This window comes from Rhododendron vialii, chromosome 7a (assembly GCF_030253575.1).
Source record: "Rhododendron vialii isolate Sample 1 chromosome 7a, ASM3025357v1".
NCBI lineage: Eukaryota > Viridiplantae > Streptophyta > Magnoliopsida > Ericales > Ericaceae > Rhododendron > Rhododendron vialii.
In genome coordinates, this window is record NC_080563.1 from 12,428,808 (window position 1) to 12,443,601 (window position 14,794).

Here is a 14,794-nt window from a genome sequence, read left to right on the forward strand (position 1 = left end):
GATTGTGTAATATTTTTAATATTTTAAATCTCACGATAAGAAAATTCATTGACACACAAACACATAAATTTTCGACACAAAAAATTTCGCGTTTTTATAGACCATTATATACATGTATTCGATCGAAAGCAAAGTGAGTCGTCCTTATTTTAGTATATATATATAATATATATATATAAACCTTCGAAATTCCCCCACCCCTCTCTCTCCTGTCTCTCCTCTCTCTCTAACAGGAGAATCCCTCAGTTTCAGAGCTCCCCACAGGTCTCCCCTCCCCTCCACACCTTCCTTGTTCTTTCCGCTCTCTCTCTCTCATACCAACAGCTACACCACATTTTCGCCATAAAAAACAGAACCACTCATAGATATTTCTGTTGCTGATTTGTAATTGCAGAAATCCGGAGAAAAAACTGAGAATGACGATTTGACTTTTTTCAGCAAATTCTACGGACACTCACAATGCGTGTGAAGGAACTGCATCCTCTGTGCTGCATCTCACTGGAGAGTCCGAGCATCGGGGACCAGTCGCCGGACTCGAGACCCGGCTCCGGCGGATCTGACGGCAATGCCGGACGGCCGGTGGGATCCGAGGCCAGCTTCGCCGGGGTTCTGTACAAGTGGACGAATTTCGGCAAGGGGTGGAGATCGAGGTGGTTTCTGCTGCGCAACGGCGTCCTCTCTTACTCCAAAATCCTCGCGCCGGAAAATCCCGCCGGCGAGGACGTGCGACTGATCGGCGAGGTCTCCTCCGGCGGCCTACCGCGCCTCGATAGTCGGCGCAAGAATCACAAGACCTTTGGCATCGTTCATCTCAAGGTAAGGCGGCCATTTTAGTGAAAAGGTTTTTTTCACTCCCTCCTATTTTATGAATAATAATTGTGCATTTTGCATCTAATGCACCAATTTTTCCTTTGATCCTTAAATTGGTAGTGTATATATATATATATTTTAAAAAAAAAAATCCATTTAAAGCAAGGTCAACAAAATGTGACCGAGGAGCGAGTAAGTTTTTTCACAAATAGACATTCTGTAATGTGTGCTGCCAGGGCCCTAGGGCCGGCCCTTGTTAAAGCCGGAGGTGCGACCGTTTTAGATTTCGAAATCAAAGCAAAAATTAGGGCCCTAATTTCCATAGATGGCGTATATATTTTATTTAAAAACATTTCCTTATGTTGACTTGGCAGTTGGCACCAGCGGCTGCTTGGTGATTCACTACCTGAGAGCCTTGGTTTGAATCCTAGGAGGCCTTTTCTTTTCTTTTCTTCTGTTTTCTTTACTATTTTATTTAATTTGTTTTTGATCTTTCGTACAAGGCCTTTCTTTATAAGTAGTAGTAGTAGTTTTTTGCATTACGGAGTATTTTTCTGTTGGATACTCTTGCATTAGCATCACTTGTATAATATAAATTAGTAATGCTTTAGTGGTTGTAGATTTTACTGAAGTTCGAATTTCAAAACTTTTGCACACTATAAATGTTTTGATAAGTTTTTTTTTTTATAAATTTTTTTCGTTTATTTTAATTTTTACTTTTTTACTTTTAATATCAAATTCACAGATAAATCACTTGTGACATTAAATATATCAAAATAAATTATTTTCACTCAACAAACATTGATAAAAAAGTTAAAATAAATGATTTTTCATTGTTAAAGTTAATACCATGCTAATTAGATAGAGAAAATGCAGAGTATAGGTGGTACTTCTTATGTTTCCATTAATTTTTTTTTCTAATGCTGTAAAATTTCTTATATGTTCATTTTAGTTAAATTACGAAGATAAAATACAATATTTAATCTTTTTACCTTATATTAGCCACCTATGTTTTTTTTTTGGTTACAAAACTTAAGGCCCATTTTTCAAATTCGCTTTAGACCTCCAAAATATTAGAGTCGGTCCTACATGCTGCTATATGATTATAAGTTCGAAAATGCTAAACAGAGTCCTAATTGAGGAACTTGGGAGGATAATATCTAAAAGGTATATTGATATTTAAAAAAATATATTGATGTTTGTAAAAATGTATTAATATTGTCAAAGTATATTATTATTCGCAAGATATGTATTAATATTTCAACTTCTTATCTCGCGCCTACTGGAAAATCCTTTATAAGTTGAGAGCTTTTATAGGTACATACGTAAATGTACATACAACACCTACATCTGAATTTGTCCCGCAAAAATAATTTGAGCCGTTTATTTTGTTCAAAATGATTTGTTTAGAGTCTCAATAATAAATCAACTCAATTGGATATTAATAAGGGGAGTTATTTTGACACTTCTCAAATTGATAACCGCACTCTCAAATGCATGCAAATGTCAAAATCATTTCTTTATCGATAAAAGCGTTAACAAAACACTGAATACTAGTGCTAGCCCGTGCTTACGGCACTACGCATTTCTGTTGGAAGGAGATGGCAGTTGTGTGATTTAGGTGAAAAACCATGGGCACTTAACTGGGAAGTGGGAGGATGCACTACAGTCTTTGGATCAAATGAATCTCAGTTGTTCTAACAACTTGTCCCTACACCCTTTTGTTTTATAATAGAGATAGTTACATACATACATAAATGTACTTACAACATGTACATCTGGATTTTGGGCCCTTCTCGGGCCTTACTAAAATAATTTGGGCCTGACTAAAATAATTTGAGCCGCCTATTATATTTAAAATAGTTTATTTAGAGTTTCAATAAAAAATTAATTCAATCAAATATATATCCGTAGAGACATTAACAAAAATTCAAACAGACATTAACAAAGATTCAAACTTTCAATCGTGAAATCTCTATGCGGCATGTTTGTCTTTACTGCATTTTCCATTCACAAAATTTTCCACTGCCGGTTCAAAACGATGCAACCCGATTTGTTTCTGTTTCCGTCCTTTCTCCTTTTCCCTGACTAGGAGTAAATTTCTTTCCCCTTTCTCTGCCACCAAATAGCTTTAACATCTGAGCTACAATCCAAATTTTTTTTTTTTTGAAAAGATGTGCTACAATACATTAACCAAAGGTTATTCACCTTTTTTTTTTTCTTTTTTCTGGGCAAGCGGAAAATCTAAAGGTTTTTTACCTTTTCCGCTTTCTTGAGATGAACCTTTTGTTCATTTTTTGTACGATCGTATTTTACCAACTGGTGGTTAAATCTCCAGTGGGTCACATCAAAGGGGTGAGTAGGCGCCACGATAGGCTACGTTCGTAAAGCAGTAGTCACATCACAACGTTGAGCTCAGATTTGTGTTTTTGCGCCTTTTTACTATACCCTAACATGCTGTGGATTGGATCTTCGTTTCTTCTTCATTCATGGATTGGATCCTAGTATCTGTTTCTTTCCTCCGCTTCACTCCCCGCGTCATCCGGACGTCACTTTTACAACTTTACAGTCCACTCCCCAATCTCGTGTTTGGTTACGCGAATACTCGCAGTTCGTTTGTTTCCGTAAAAAATAATACTACACTGTAGTAATAGCAAGTGGCTTCTAGACTATTGGAATATTCTTTCCTTTTAAATAAATTAGGGAAAGGAAAACTGTTTATGGGTCTCGATCTGGGTCGATCTAACCTCTTGACTTTGATCTTGGCACTGTTTGCAAAGTTGGGGACGATAATTTCCGAGCTTGTGCTATTTCCTGCAAAATCAGGTCACTTGTTCGTCCTTGTTTTCAGTTTAATGGGATTCTTGTTAAGCTTACCTCCTTTTCAAACCGGAATTCTCTGTAAGTTTTTTGGGTTGTGATTTGTAAATGGGTCTAACCTCGATTTGTGTATCAAGTGATTTCAATTGAATGTTCTTTTGTTGGGTATGCTAAGAACTACTTGCAATTCTATGCTGGTTTCTGGTGTTTTACTCAAATAAGGTTTTTTCTTGCCTCCTTTTCAAACCGGAATTCTCTGTAAGTTTTTTGGGTTGTGATTTGTAAATGGGTCTAACCTCGATTTGGGTATCAAGTGATTTCAATTGAATGTTCTTTTGTTGGGTATGCTAAGAACTACTTGCAATTCTATGCTGGTTTCTGGTGTTCTACTCAGATATGGTTTTTTCTTACCTCCTTTTCAAACCGGAATTCTCCGCAAGTTTTTTACTCGAATAAGGTTTTTTCTTTTCTTTTGCATAAGATTCTTCTCATACTATTGAGTGACAAGTATCTATACTTTTTTAACCTAGGACCATATCTGTGATAGCCTTTTTTCATGTCTATGGAAATCAGAAGCAGGTGTGAATTCTCCCACTTTGTAACCTACCATAAATTGGTAAAATGTTCTAATTTAGGAATCGCAGGTACTATGGCTGATCTGTGTTGATATAATGGTTACTTAATGGTACATGCCCAGGACCAAGTAAAACTAATTATTTTGGGTCTTCGCCGTTTTGCTAATCACCGCCACATGACTAATCACCGCCACATGACTGTGGATAATATGCATATAATACCAAATAAGTTCAATTTCAATAGCCATCTCACGGATATATTATAATACACTTTCTTCACAGATTGGATATACTTTTATCGGATATCGATACACCTTTTACGCATTATCCACCGCCCTAAGGGTTGTGCTTAGTGTTTTTTCTTTACGGTTTTGTTTATGATGTAGAAATGCTACATTTATTTTCTGTGTCAAGCTGTTATTGGTGATGCATTTTCATCTGATCAAAAAAAAGAAGCAGCAGCTGTTATTGGTGATTAAAAATTAGGTGTTTCATTGTGATTTGAGTGGAGATATTTGATACTGTTGAATAGCCAAGATTATGACTCTAAATTCTTGGGATGTTCTGGATTTCTTGGCAGGTCTCTTCTTTTCGAGAGAGCAAGTCAGACGACAGGAGATTTTACATATTTACTGTTACTAAGACCCTTCATCTGAGGACTAAATCAAAGAAGGATCGTGTGGCTTGGATAGAAGCTTTGGTTTCGTCTCGAAACCAATTTTTTAATAGACCATTAAATGACAGTCTCTCACTTGTGCCAAATGATATATCTTTATCAACCGAGAGGCTTAAAAAGCGGCTGATTGAAGAGGGAATCAGCGAGGCACTTGTTAAAGACTGCGAGAAGATCATGCTCTCAGAATTTTCAGGAGTACAAGGACAATTTAAAGTTCTTTGTGAAGAGCGATCGAATTTGCTGGACACATTGAGGCAGCTGGAGGTACCTTCTAGTATTTTAGTAAATCCCTTACTGTTATGGACATAGATGACATGGAAATGCATGAAACTAGCTCGTGTATCTCATCCACAAATTACAACAAATTAAGTTCTTTTAGGAGTACAGAATCATAATTGATTGCTGCATATTATGAAAGTAATATGCACCTTTTACTTTCTCTATGTCCAAACTGCTCGGTGTGGATGCTGATTCTAGCGGCCAAGTTGGATTCATAATAGTGACTATTTATGACACTGACTACCCTTCTCTTGCATGTGGAGCACAACTTCTGTCCTACTAAGTACTAAGCCTTCAAATTTACGATTTGCGTCGATGTCTCTTTTTCAACATTGTTTATCCTGTTCATCTTTGTTGTGGAACACGGTATTACCATGGAAGCATAGAAGGTGCAAGGATCAGATTCCTACTTAGTCTTGGAAATATTGGAATCTGAAATTGCATTCCGTTCCACATCATGGTTGCTACATCCAAACTGTGCCTAAACAAGCAATATTGGGTGGTTCTAGAGCTATAGAGGCCTTTACCAGATAAAGAGTTGCTAAGTTTAACTTCGATGACGCATTATTCTCCTTTTCAGCTTTCTCTTTTAGAAAGATTATATTTAAACAATCTATTAGGGAGAGGCAGATGTGTATGTAGATGTCTCAAATCATGTGACTATGTTGCTAAGGAAAGCACAGTAATGACCCATAAAAAATTAGAACAAAGGTTTTGCATATAACAGCACAATTTACTTGGGCATACTATTGCGCGCTTAGTGGAGTAAATCCAAAATGGTTCTCTGGTATGATATTTTTTTGTTGTTTTAGTGTATGCAATATAATGGAGTTAAACAAATATCATTGTTAATTACCTGGGGCCGTTTGGTTCACATTGTTTATTTCTTATAGGATAGGATATAACTTTCAAGTAAGAAATAAACAAACAAAAGAAAGAAAGAAAAGTTGTTTGGCGTCCACTTTGCTTATTTGGAAGTGGAAATATTTTGGTTTTGTAAATAAGTAAATGAGCAATCCGTCCCCACTGCACGAGTTTATTTGCTTAGTGCTTATTTCCTGACTTCTGTTTGAAAGATTATTTTTCAGGTTGTTATGTTCACTTCTTGTTGTGATAATGTTTTTGCACTACGTTCAATCAAAATGGGTGGCTTTTTCAGAATGGCTACACAAAATTTCTTTCTCATGTCAGTTTTTCCAACTTTTTTTTTGCTTATGCAGGCAGCTAATATTGAAGCTGAAGGCTCTGGAATTCCGTATAGTGAATATCAATTAATAAAGCAGGAAGTTTCCGGTCTTGGGCGTGGAAAGTATAGTGGTACACATGACTAATATAATTTATTTACTTGTCTGTCTGCTGAGTGTCTAGCTGTCTTACATTGACATTTGCTTAAAGTGCAGTTGTTGATATTCTGTTATATGCAGTATTTTCTATGTTTGCCCATTCAATAACTACGTAGTGAAGTTCCAGGAGGGATGTAGAATTTGTTGGCGTGTTAAACATACTGGATGTACGAGTGTTGATCCTAATTAAATCATACTACTGATTTAGAGCCTGTTATTTGTCCTTGCTCAGGACAAATGAATTGTATATTCGATACACAGTTCTCATTGTCTTGAGTAACAAAATTTCTTTTATCTAGGAAGACTTAAATTCTAATGATGATCAAGTTTAAGTTATAAACTTGCTACCAGAGTTGGATACTTTTTGTAATTGTGGATGAAAATTTTCCTTCTAGATATGGCAAGATTTTGTGGAATCACTTGGTTGAGCAGCCATTTCACTAAGATACAACATGAAAATACGTGGGTCAAAGATTAGCTTATTCTTCTTTATCTTTAGTCCTCATTAAGTGTGAACATCTACCCTTCCTGCCATGTATATGTAGTGTGCACATCAATGGGAAGAAGTCTTGTGATCATATATATCATGTTGTTTGCTTGCTTTCAAATTTTCTTTCAGATTTATGAATTCTCACGCAACTCGTTCATGTCCATGCTCCTACCCACATTCATATCCTCTATTTGTTTTGTATTAGCATAATTACTAGTTGTTTTGACTGTTTATTCTTGGGATTCAGAATGCAGCACAACTGAATCATCTGATGATATTGAGAAACAAGAGCTCGAGGAAGTTTCAGATGAGGATGACACCTTCTATTATGACACCGAAGAATACTTTTCTGAACCGACCGTTTGTTATGGGTCTGTAACTGGTGTTGCCGGTCACATGAGTAAGTGTATGGGACCAGAAAAGGACATTGACGGTATAAAGAATCTGAATGCTGAAAGGGAAACCATTACCTCTGGTTATCCACAAATTGAAAGGCGAAAGAAGCTTCCGGATCCAGTCGAAAAGGAGAAACCGGTAAGTCTTTGGTCTATGATCAAAGACAATGTAGGAAAAGATCTGACACGAGTTTGTCTCCCTGTGTACTTTAATGAGCCAATATCGTCTTTGCAAAAGTGTTTTGAGGACTTGGAGTATTCTTTTCTGCTGGATCGTGCATACGAGCATGGCAAAGCGGTATGATTATTACCACTCAACTTCTTCTGCTATAAATATGTTTTGCTGCTGTTGTGCTGTCTCCCATTGCCTCCTTAACGGTCATCTGAAATGAACTATTATGTGAAGTGAAGGTCAATAACTTTGTTATCTAAACGAACCATTATAAGATAGTCTTGTGCATATGAAGATTTTGCATACATTTCCTATAAAAGTAGGAGCGTTAAATATTTTTTTCTTGTGAGTAAACAGCCAAGCTTTTGTCTCTGTTTTAGTTCGAGTTTATCAACATAAAAGCATCAGTATTTCTCTTTGTAGTTATTAAACATGGCATTTTTGCTGTTTTACTACAAGTTTGCTAAGAATTTCGTAGTCTTGTGCTGTACTACATAAATAATGAATTTATTGAATCATGAGCTCTGTTCTTTTGAGTAGTGTTATCAATTTGTAAGGTAATTTTTCTTGGGATTTTCTTTTTGAAAGAGCATAGCTTCGCTTCGACATCTTGATTGGTTTGTTGATTTTCGTTATATTGGAGTGGATGTGCAGTTAACTGTGAACTAACTTGCGCAGATTCTAGTCTAGACAAGCGAGGACTTGGGCATATAATGATTTTGGGTTCTACACATCTCCTGCTTTTCTTCTTAGTGATTTTTGAATATTTTAGGGCTTCAAAGTTTCTGAGAGATAATTGAATCATTTTTTCTCATGTATTTCTGTAGCAGGCACCATTTTGTCAATTTTCACTTATATATATCACAGAATAAGCATTACAGGATTTGATTTGCTTTTCTTTGTTTGTACGTTAGGCTTGGTAGCTGCTTATGTCTCTTCTTTTTCGTTTCCCCCTTTATCTGCATGTTTAAATCACTTCCATTATTGTTCTAGGTTAACGTATGTATTCAAACGTGTTGATGTTTGCTTCCTGGGGGGGGTATTATGTTATTCTCTAGGGTAACAGTCTCCTGAGAGTTCTGAATGTTGCTGCTTTTGCTGTTTCCGGATATGCTTCATCTGAAGGTCGGCACTGCAAACCCTTTAACCCATTGTTAGGGGAAACTTATGAAGCTGACTATCCTGAGAAAGGGGTTCGATTCTTCTCTGAAAAGGTCAGTATTTACGGGAAAGAATCATTGAGATTCTATGTAAAAGCATAAGTTGAACAGCATTAATTGATACATAAGGAGATGCGACTCTACTCGTTTTAGCGGATCTTAAATCTCATGTTGTATGGAGGAGTGTCAAAACTAAGCGAGAGATATTTTGAAGCCTTTCTTGCTTCTTTCACCCCTAAGCGGGGGTTAAAATTTGGCTACAATGTTTCTGCATCCTTTGATGGAGAAAATGTGATGCTGAAATTTTTCGATGGTAAAAGCTGACAGCATTTGTTATTGTTGTACTTCTTATAGGATCGGTGTTCTAAAACAAGGAATTAATCAGCGGTTAATTGCTGATTAATCACTGGCGGGGGACTATCTGCTTAGGTCCGACTGACGATTAATAGCCGGTTATTAATTAATATGCACCGATTAATCGCTCGAAAGTGGCCGACTGCCCAACTAGCGCCTAACGACTTTATCATTGATAGGATAAATCAAAGCAACAACATGGAAGAAATTTCAAATTTACATCCTTTGGGAGACCTTTAAAACTACCAATGAAACCAAGTGAAAATAAAAAAGATGCACAACCTACCATTCATCGAACTATAGACTACAAATTCAAATGTATGAAGTTGTGTAGTTCTGATAAAATGGTTGAAATTGAATGGCAAATGCTCAAGGACTAAAATCTATTATCATCATTGCTGTTGTTAATGTTGAGCAGATCAAGCTCCATAACTCTCTGGTCCTAGGGCAATGTAGAAGAAAGATGCTTGCCACTTTTCCCTTCCTTCTTGCACCGGCAACATTACTCTAATATCCCCGTAAGCCAGTTCCTAGGATTCTCATGTGACTCAATAACCTCAAGAGTAGTTGTCTGAGGCTTTGAGCAAAATCATAACCTTCGGATTAGCTCTACTTCTCCATATGCCTTTTTCCTAGTGATTTTTGGATCCTTGTTGCTTAAGCACAATCTGGATGTCTTGATCTCTTTGTTATTTGTTGAACAGGTTAGTCATCACCCAACTCTCATTGCCTGCCATTCAGTAGGAAACGGTTGGAAATTCTGGGGTGACAGTAACCTTAGAACCAAATTTTGGGGGACGTCGATTCAGCTTGACCCCGTTGGAACACTAACCTTAGAGTTTGATGATGGCGAGGTTTTCCAGTGGAGCAAGGTGTGCACTATAATAGTTGCGCTTGTTCATCATAATGGAATGGCAGGCTGTTTCAATTGGACCTCTGCCTTGTTTTTTAACTTCTATGGTACAACCCTCTTAAAAAACACCCTTCTGAAATTTTCTCATGCTGTTTTTAGGTCACAACTTCCATTTGCAATATTATTCTTGGTAAAGTATGCCTTCGTCACCATGGAATAATGCATATACGTGGTAATCGCCAATATTCATGCAAGCTCAAGTTTAAAGAGCAGTCTATTCTTGACCGGAGTCCACACCAGGTACATGATGAGCTTTCACTTACTGTAACTACTTTCTACTTCATGTCTTTGCAGTTTCATTGGATGTATTTCAGGATGTTGGGATCTTTTCTTTTCTCACCAAGCTCAATTTCTTTGAAGCATCACTGTGGGACCATTTGACCATTTTAAAATTTTCACATTCTATTTCCTTAACAGGTTCATGGACATGTTGAAGATGTCTCAGGGAAAAAGGTTGCCACATTATTTGGAAAGTGGGATGAAAGCATGCATTATATGAATGGAGACGGGAATACCAAAACAAAGGATGTTTCAGATGAATCTTTATTATGGAAAAGGTGTAAGCCTCCCAGTTTCTCTCGGTACAACATGACGTCATTTGCAATCACACTAAATGAGTTAACCCCAGGGTTGCAGGTAGAGATGATGTAGATCAAAGTTTTCACCTAGAATTCCCCTTTCCTCCTATGAATCTTTATCATCCTTCATAGTCCTTTCTGATTCTGGTATTTTTCTACGGATTAAGGAAAACCTTCCGCCCACTGATTCAAGACTCAGACCAGACCAACGGCATCTCGAGAACGGGGAATACGAAAAGGCTAATGGAGAGAAGCTACGGTTGGAGAAGCGCCAGAGGATGGTTTGTCTGGCACCTTTTACTATTTCTTCCCATATGTAGACACTAATGTCCTTTCCATCCATGTTAGGAAGACTGCAGTTCGGAAACCAATGTTTGGCATTCTTTACCATATGCCTTGTTCGGGGAAGAACTAGCTCAAAGGAATCAACTAGTTTAGGTAGAGGCAAGGATGATAATAAGAACGAGGGACGGGTTAGGAATCATTTAAATGGTGAGTTAGATGTCCAAAAATGGAGGATCACTCTTCCTTGTTAAGGTGAACCCTGTTTTCATTTTGCTAGCAACTTAAATTGTCTTGTGTAGTTAAATCGAAAGCTGATATAAACAAAGGAGAAAGATGGTTCTTTCATCTGGTCGGGGAGGCTGTAAAAGGCTTGAGCAATGAAGATATTCTCCCTCATACTTGGAGGCAATGTACCAATATCTGACTCATGTTGGTCTCTTCTAGGACATGCTGCCACAAGTAGGGGATGCAGGACACTCAAGGGACTGGGCCACTGCCCACTGGGGTATTATCTCATAGGAAACAATATATTAAATGTTTATACTGTACGGCTTCCTAGTTGAGTCAGTATTTTTTTTATTGATTATGTACATTATCGTTTGGTATGTCACCGGCGGTGTCCTGGATTTTGAAAAATGTCTGCGTCATGAGTCGTTGTCTGTTCTTAGAGGAGCTTCAACCATTGCAGCACAAAGGCATGGAATTGGGCTTCCAAAGGATTGGACAATTCCGTTAAATTTGGAATGGACTTTATCCTAAGATATCATGACGATGGACAACTAAGGAGAGATGAAGAGCTGGTTAAGGGGTAAAAATGGACAAATAGGAGTATACAAGTTTTAAGTGTAGAAGGTAGTATGTTGAATTAATTCTTGCTCTTTCGGGAATGTATGGCATTGATCTTTTCACTTCTATGGACGTCCCACTATACTTTGAAAAGTTCCCTAAAATTAATCCCTTTTGTAGTGAACTATAAGATAAATCCAATCACCTAAGTAGATGTCAGTGGTGGCCCTGGTGGGTAGTTCGGAATTTTTTTCGAGTTTTAAAACATTTCTAGTTGAAGTGACTGCATAGTATGACGTCCCGCTTTGGAATTTTAAGGATGGACAAACGATATGCAGACAATAGAGTTGCTAATATTGTGCTGTATTGTGGATATGGTTCCTTGGTGATTTCTTTTAAGCTTCAGAAATAAAGACATAGCGATGGTGGGCCCATTGCTTTGGTTTGAGATGTTCGTCATGTGGTGATAACAATGCACAATTGGACGTCAAAAGTTACCTCTCAACAGATGATTAAATAGGAAAGAAAGCCGTTCATGATGGCAGAGCTGAGAGGCATGATATATCTTTTGCTTGAATTTTAGTAAGACAAGTGAAAAATATTTTCTTATCTAGTCAGTAGTGTCTCCTTTCATGATGGGAAGATGGATTTTGTTTGGACGTGTTTGCTGATAATATATGCAGTTTCTGAATTGCCTATGCTCTGTTTCTTTTGGCAGAAAGAGTTTTCCTAGGGCCTAGAGTTTCTTTTGGGAGGAAAAATTTTCTTCGTTGATGAAGAGAGCAGTTTATCAATAGTTCAAGTTTGATATGTTCCGAGAAACGTATTTTTTCTCTTTCAGCAATCACATGGGCCAACTCATTGGTGATGATAATACTTACTTTCTTTTGTTGCAGTCAAGGAAACTACAGGAGAATGGGTGGAAGCCCAGATGGTTCCAAAGAGAAGGTGAAGATGGACCATTCCGTTACGTGGGTGGTTACTGGGAAGCACGAGAACAGCGAAAATGGGACAGTTGCCCGCAGATATTTGGTGAAATTAACGAAGACCTTGCTGATTCCTTTGAAGGGTCCTAATGTCGCCCAAGGTACATACAATTCTCTCTTTCTGTAGTAATTCAAGCTCAAGTAGAATACTGTTGCACCATTTTTCAGAGTGGATTTGAAATTTTAATGGAATTTCGTTTCCTCGTCTTGGCAAGCTTTGATTGCTTCTGTTCTCTATTGTCTTATTTATTACTAGTTGCATCTTAAGGATGACCACAGTTGCACCATATTTGGGGTTTGTTATTGGGAGCCTGGTTAACATTCATGACAGTTCCATTCGGATTTGACTTTGATATTTTGTCAGAATGAAAATTGTAAAATTATTATCGACTCCTTTGTGGGAATCTTAATGGTTCGTTGCAAGCATACAGCAATACTAAGTACTAGAGAATTGGTGTCCTAATTCTTAATGTGCTTCTACATATTGGAATATGCTGTTTTTGGGGTGTCCAATGCTGCATTCCTTGCCCATTTTCATGTCTTTAAATGAAGTTTAACCATTCTGTGTTATCTATAAGGAAAAGTCGAGAGACACTAAGGTACTGTGGTAGTGCTCTGTGTATGTTTAGTGTAATACGGAGTAGTGTAAACTATTTAGTGTCTGTACTCTGTAGCGTTGCTGTTTTTATTAATGTTCAGTCGGAGATTGGTTCCTGCTGTGCTCTGCTGTTAGCACCAACAGTCTTATCCTTGGTCCATTGCTTTGATCTAAACCGCTCACTCTTTCGGTTTGTTAAACTTTTCGTTTTTAGAGTAAAATAAAATTGATTAGACAGTATTAAATACATGAACAAAACACACTTTTCTTAAATTGTATTATTACGGATATGATGTTGAGAATAACCTTTCAAGATGAATGTGTCTCATGGGTTTTTCCTACTAACTTGACGTTTGACAAAACAAACAAAAGCATTGAGTTTCACTTGGAATGTACTTGGAACTTAATATATCTGAAACGCTGATTGCTTAATTCATGCAGGATGGAATGCAAAGCCTTGAAGACATCAAAGAGCAACTCGTGCACAAAGTTAGCTCCATTCTTCCCCAGAGAATATCGAAAGCCGATTACAAATGAATTCAGAATGAAAAAATCAATCTCAAACCAGGCGAAAATGGACGACGCCTCATTTTTGTCTGCTCCGATGTGCAGTTTGTGTAATTTAATCTCCCTCCCTGTCCATTTGTTGTAGTTCCTCCCGTCGTCAGTAGCCATTTGCTGACCATTTATTTACTGTCACCATTTGTATTTTCCCGGCATGAATAAAGTTGAAAGAGGAAATATATCCAAAGAACCATCCTCTCGTACAGGGATATCTTCTTGCTCAGGAAGCGTATCATGTTGTAGCTAGCAACTCTTAACCAGTTTCAAGATCCTGAAAATGTAATCCGATATGTCATTTTGCTGTCAGAATCCAGTTTCAAGATCTACTCGCTGCTCGAGTCGAGTACCCTTTTGGCATCTCCCTCAAATTTCAAAGTGAGGTCCTGGAAAGTTAATTCTAGTTCCAAGGAAAAGACTTGAGTTGTAACCAACCTTCTTATACAAACGATTGGATATTTTGATATATTCACCATGACATTTCTTTATTATCTTTTACGCGCTGTGTAAAATTCAGATCCCTATCTCTTTCCCCCTCTCCTTTCCTCTTTTTGGGGACCCCCTCCCCTTGTTTTGTCTGCGCCTTTAGTTCTCTATGACATTTCATCCTTCGCGGCACCCTTCTCGGCCAAGTTTCTCCTCTCCGGTTGATCTATGGTCAGTGTGCTCCTGGGCTACCGGTGTTTTTCTGCCTAAGGGCGTGGTGATCTGCGGTGTTCGGGATGCTCGGCTGGCGTGGCGTCCTGCCAAGCTCACTGCTAGGTGGCTTGGTAATTGCCTAACGGTTTGGTTAACAGTTTGGTTAGTTTGGTTGAGGCTTGCAGCAGATTTTGGGTGCACTGTGTACATCATCAGCTCGCAGCCTCCAGTGGTGTTGGCGGTGGTGGCCTGGTGGTTCGGGTGGTGGTGGTCTGGTGGTGTTGGTGATCTGTCTGTTTATGGTGGTGGCGGTGGGCGGGCAGCGTGGATTTGAATTTGTATAGATGATTAGGGTTGGATTTAGAGTTTTCTTG

General features: G+C 38.0%; 1 protein-coding gene across 3 annotated transcripts; it reads left to right on the top strand.

The window, feature by feature from the left end:
• Positions 1-190: 190 nt before the first annotated feature.
• LOC131332278 (oxysterol-binding protein-related protein 2A-like) lies at positions 191-14,269 on the top strand. 3 transcript variants are annotated; one of them, XM_058366410.1, is made up of 12 exons: positions 191-264; positions 395-816; positions 4,786-5,145; positions 6,381-6,477; positions 7,241-7,686; positions 8,619-8,774; positions 9,779-9,946; positions 10,087-10,227; positions 10,405-10,623; positions 10,733-10,846; positions 12,533-12,723; positions 13,662-14,269. In XM_058366410.1, exons 2-11 carry the CDS (start codon positions 460-462, stop codon positions 12,710-12,712), a joined length of 2,238 nt encoding a protein of 745 aa, XP_058222393.1. In that variant the 5' UTR covers positions 191-264; positions 395-459; the 3' UTR covers positions 12,713-12,723; positions 13,662-14,269. The 3 variants fall into 3 exon arrangements, with proteins under 3 accessions (XP_058222393.1, XP_058222394.1, XP_058222395.1); XM_058366411.1 differs by lacking the exons at positions 191-264; positions 395-816 and adding an exon at positions 3,480-3,636; XM_058366412.1 differs by lacking the exons at positions 191-264; positions 395-816 and adding an exon at positions 3,499-3,711.
• Positions 14,270-14,794: the final 525 nt, after the last annotated feature.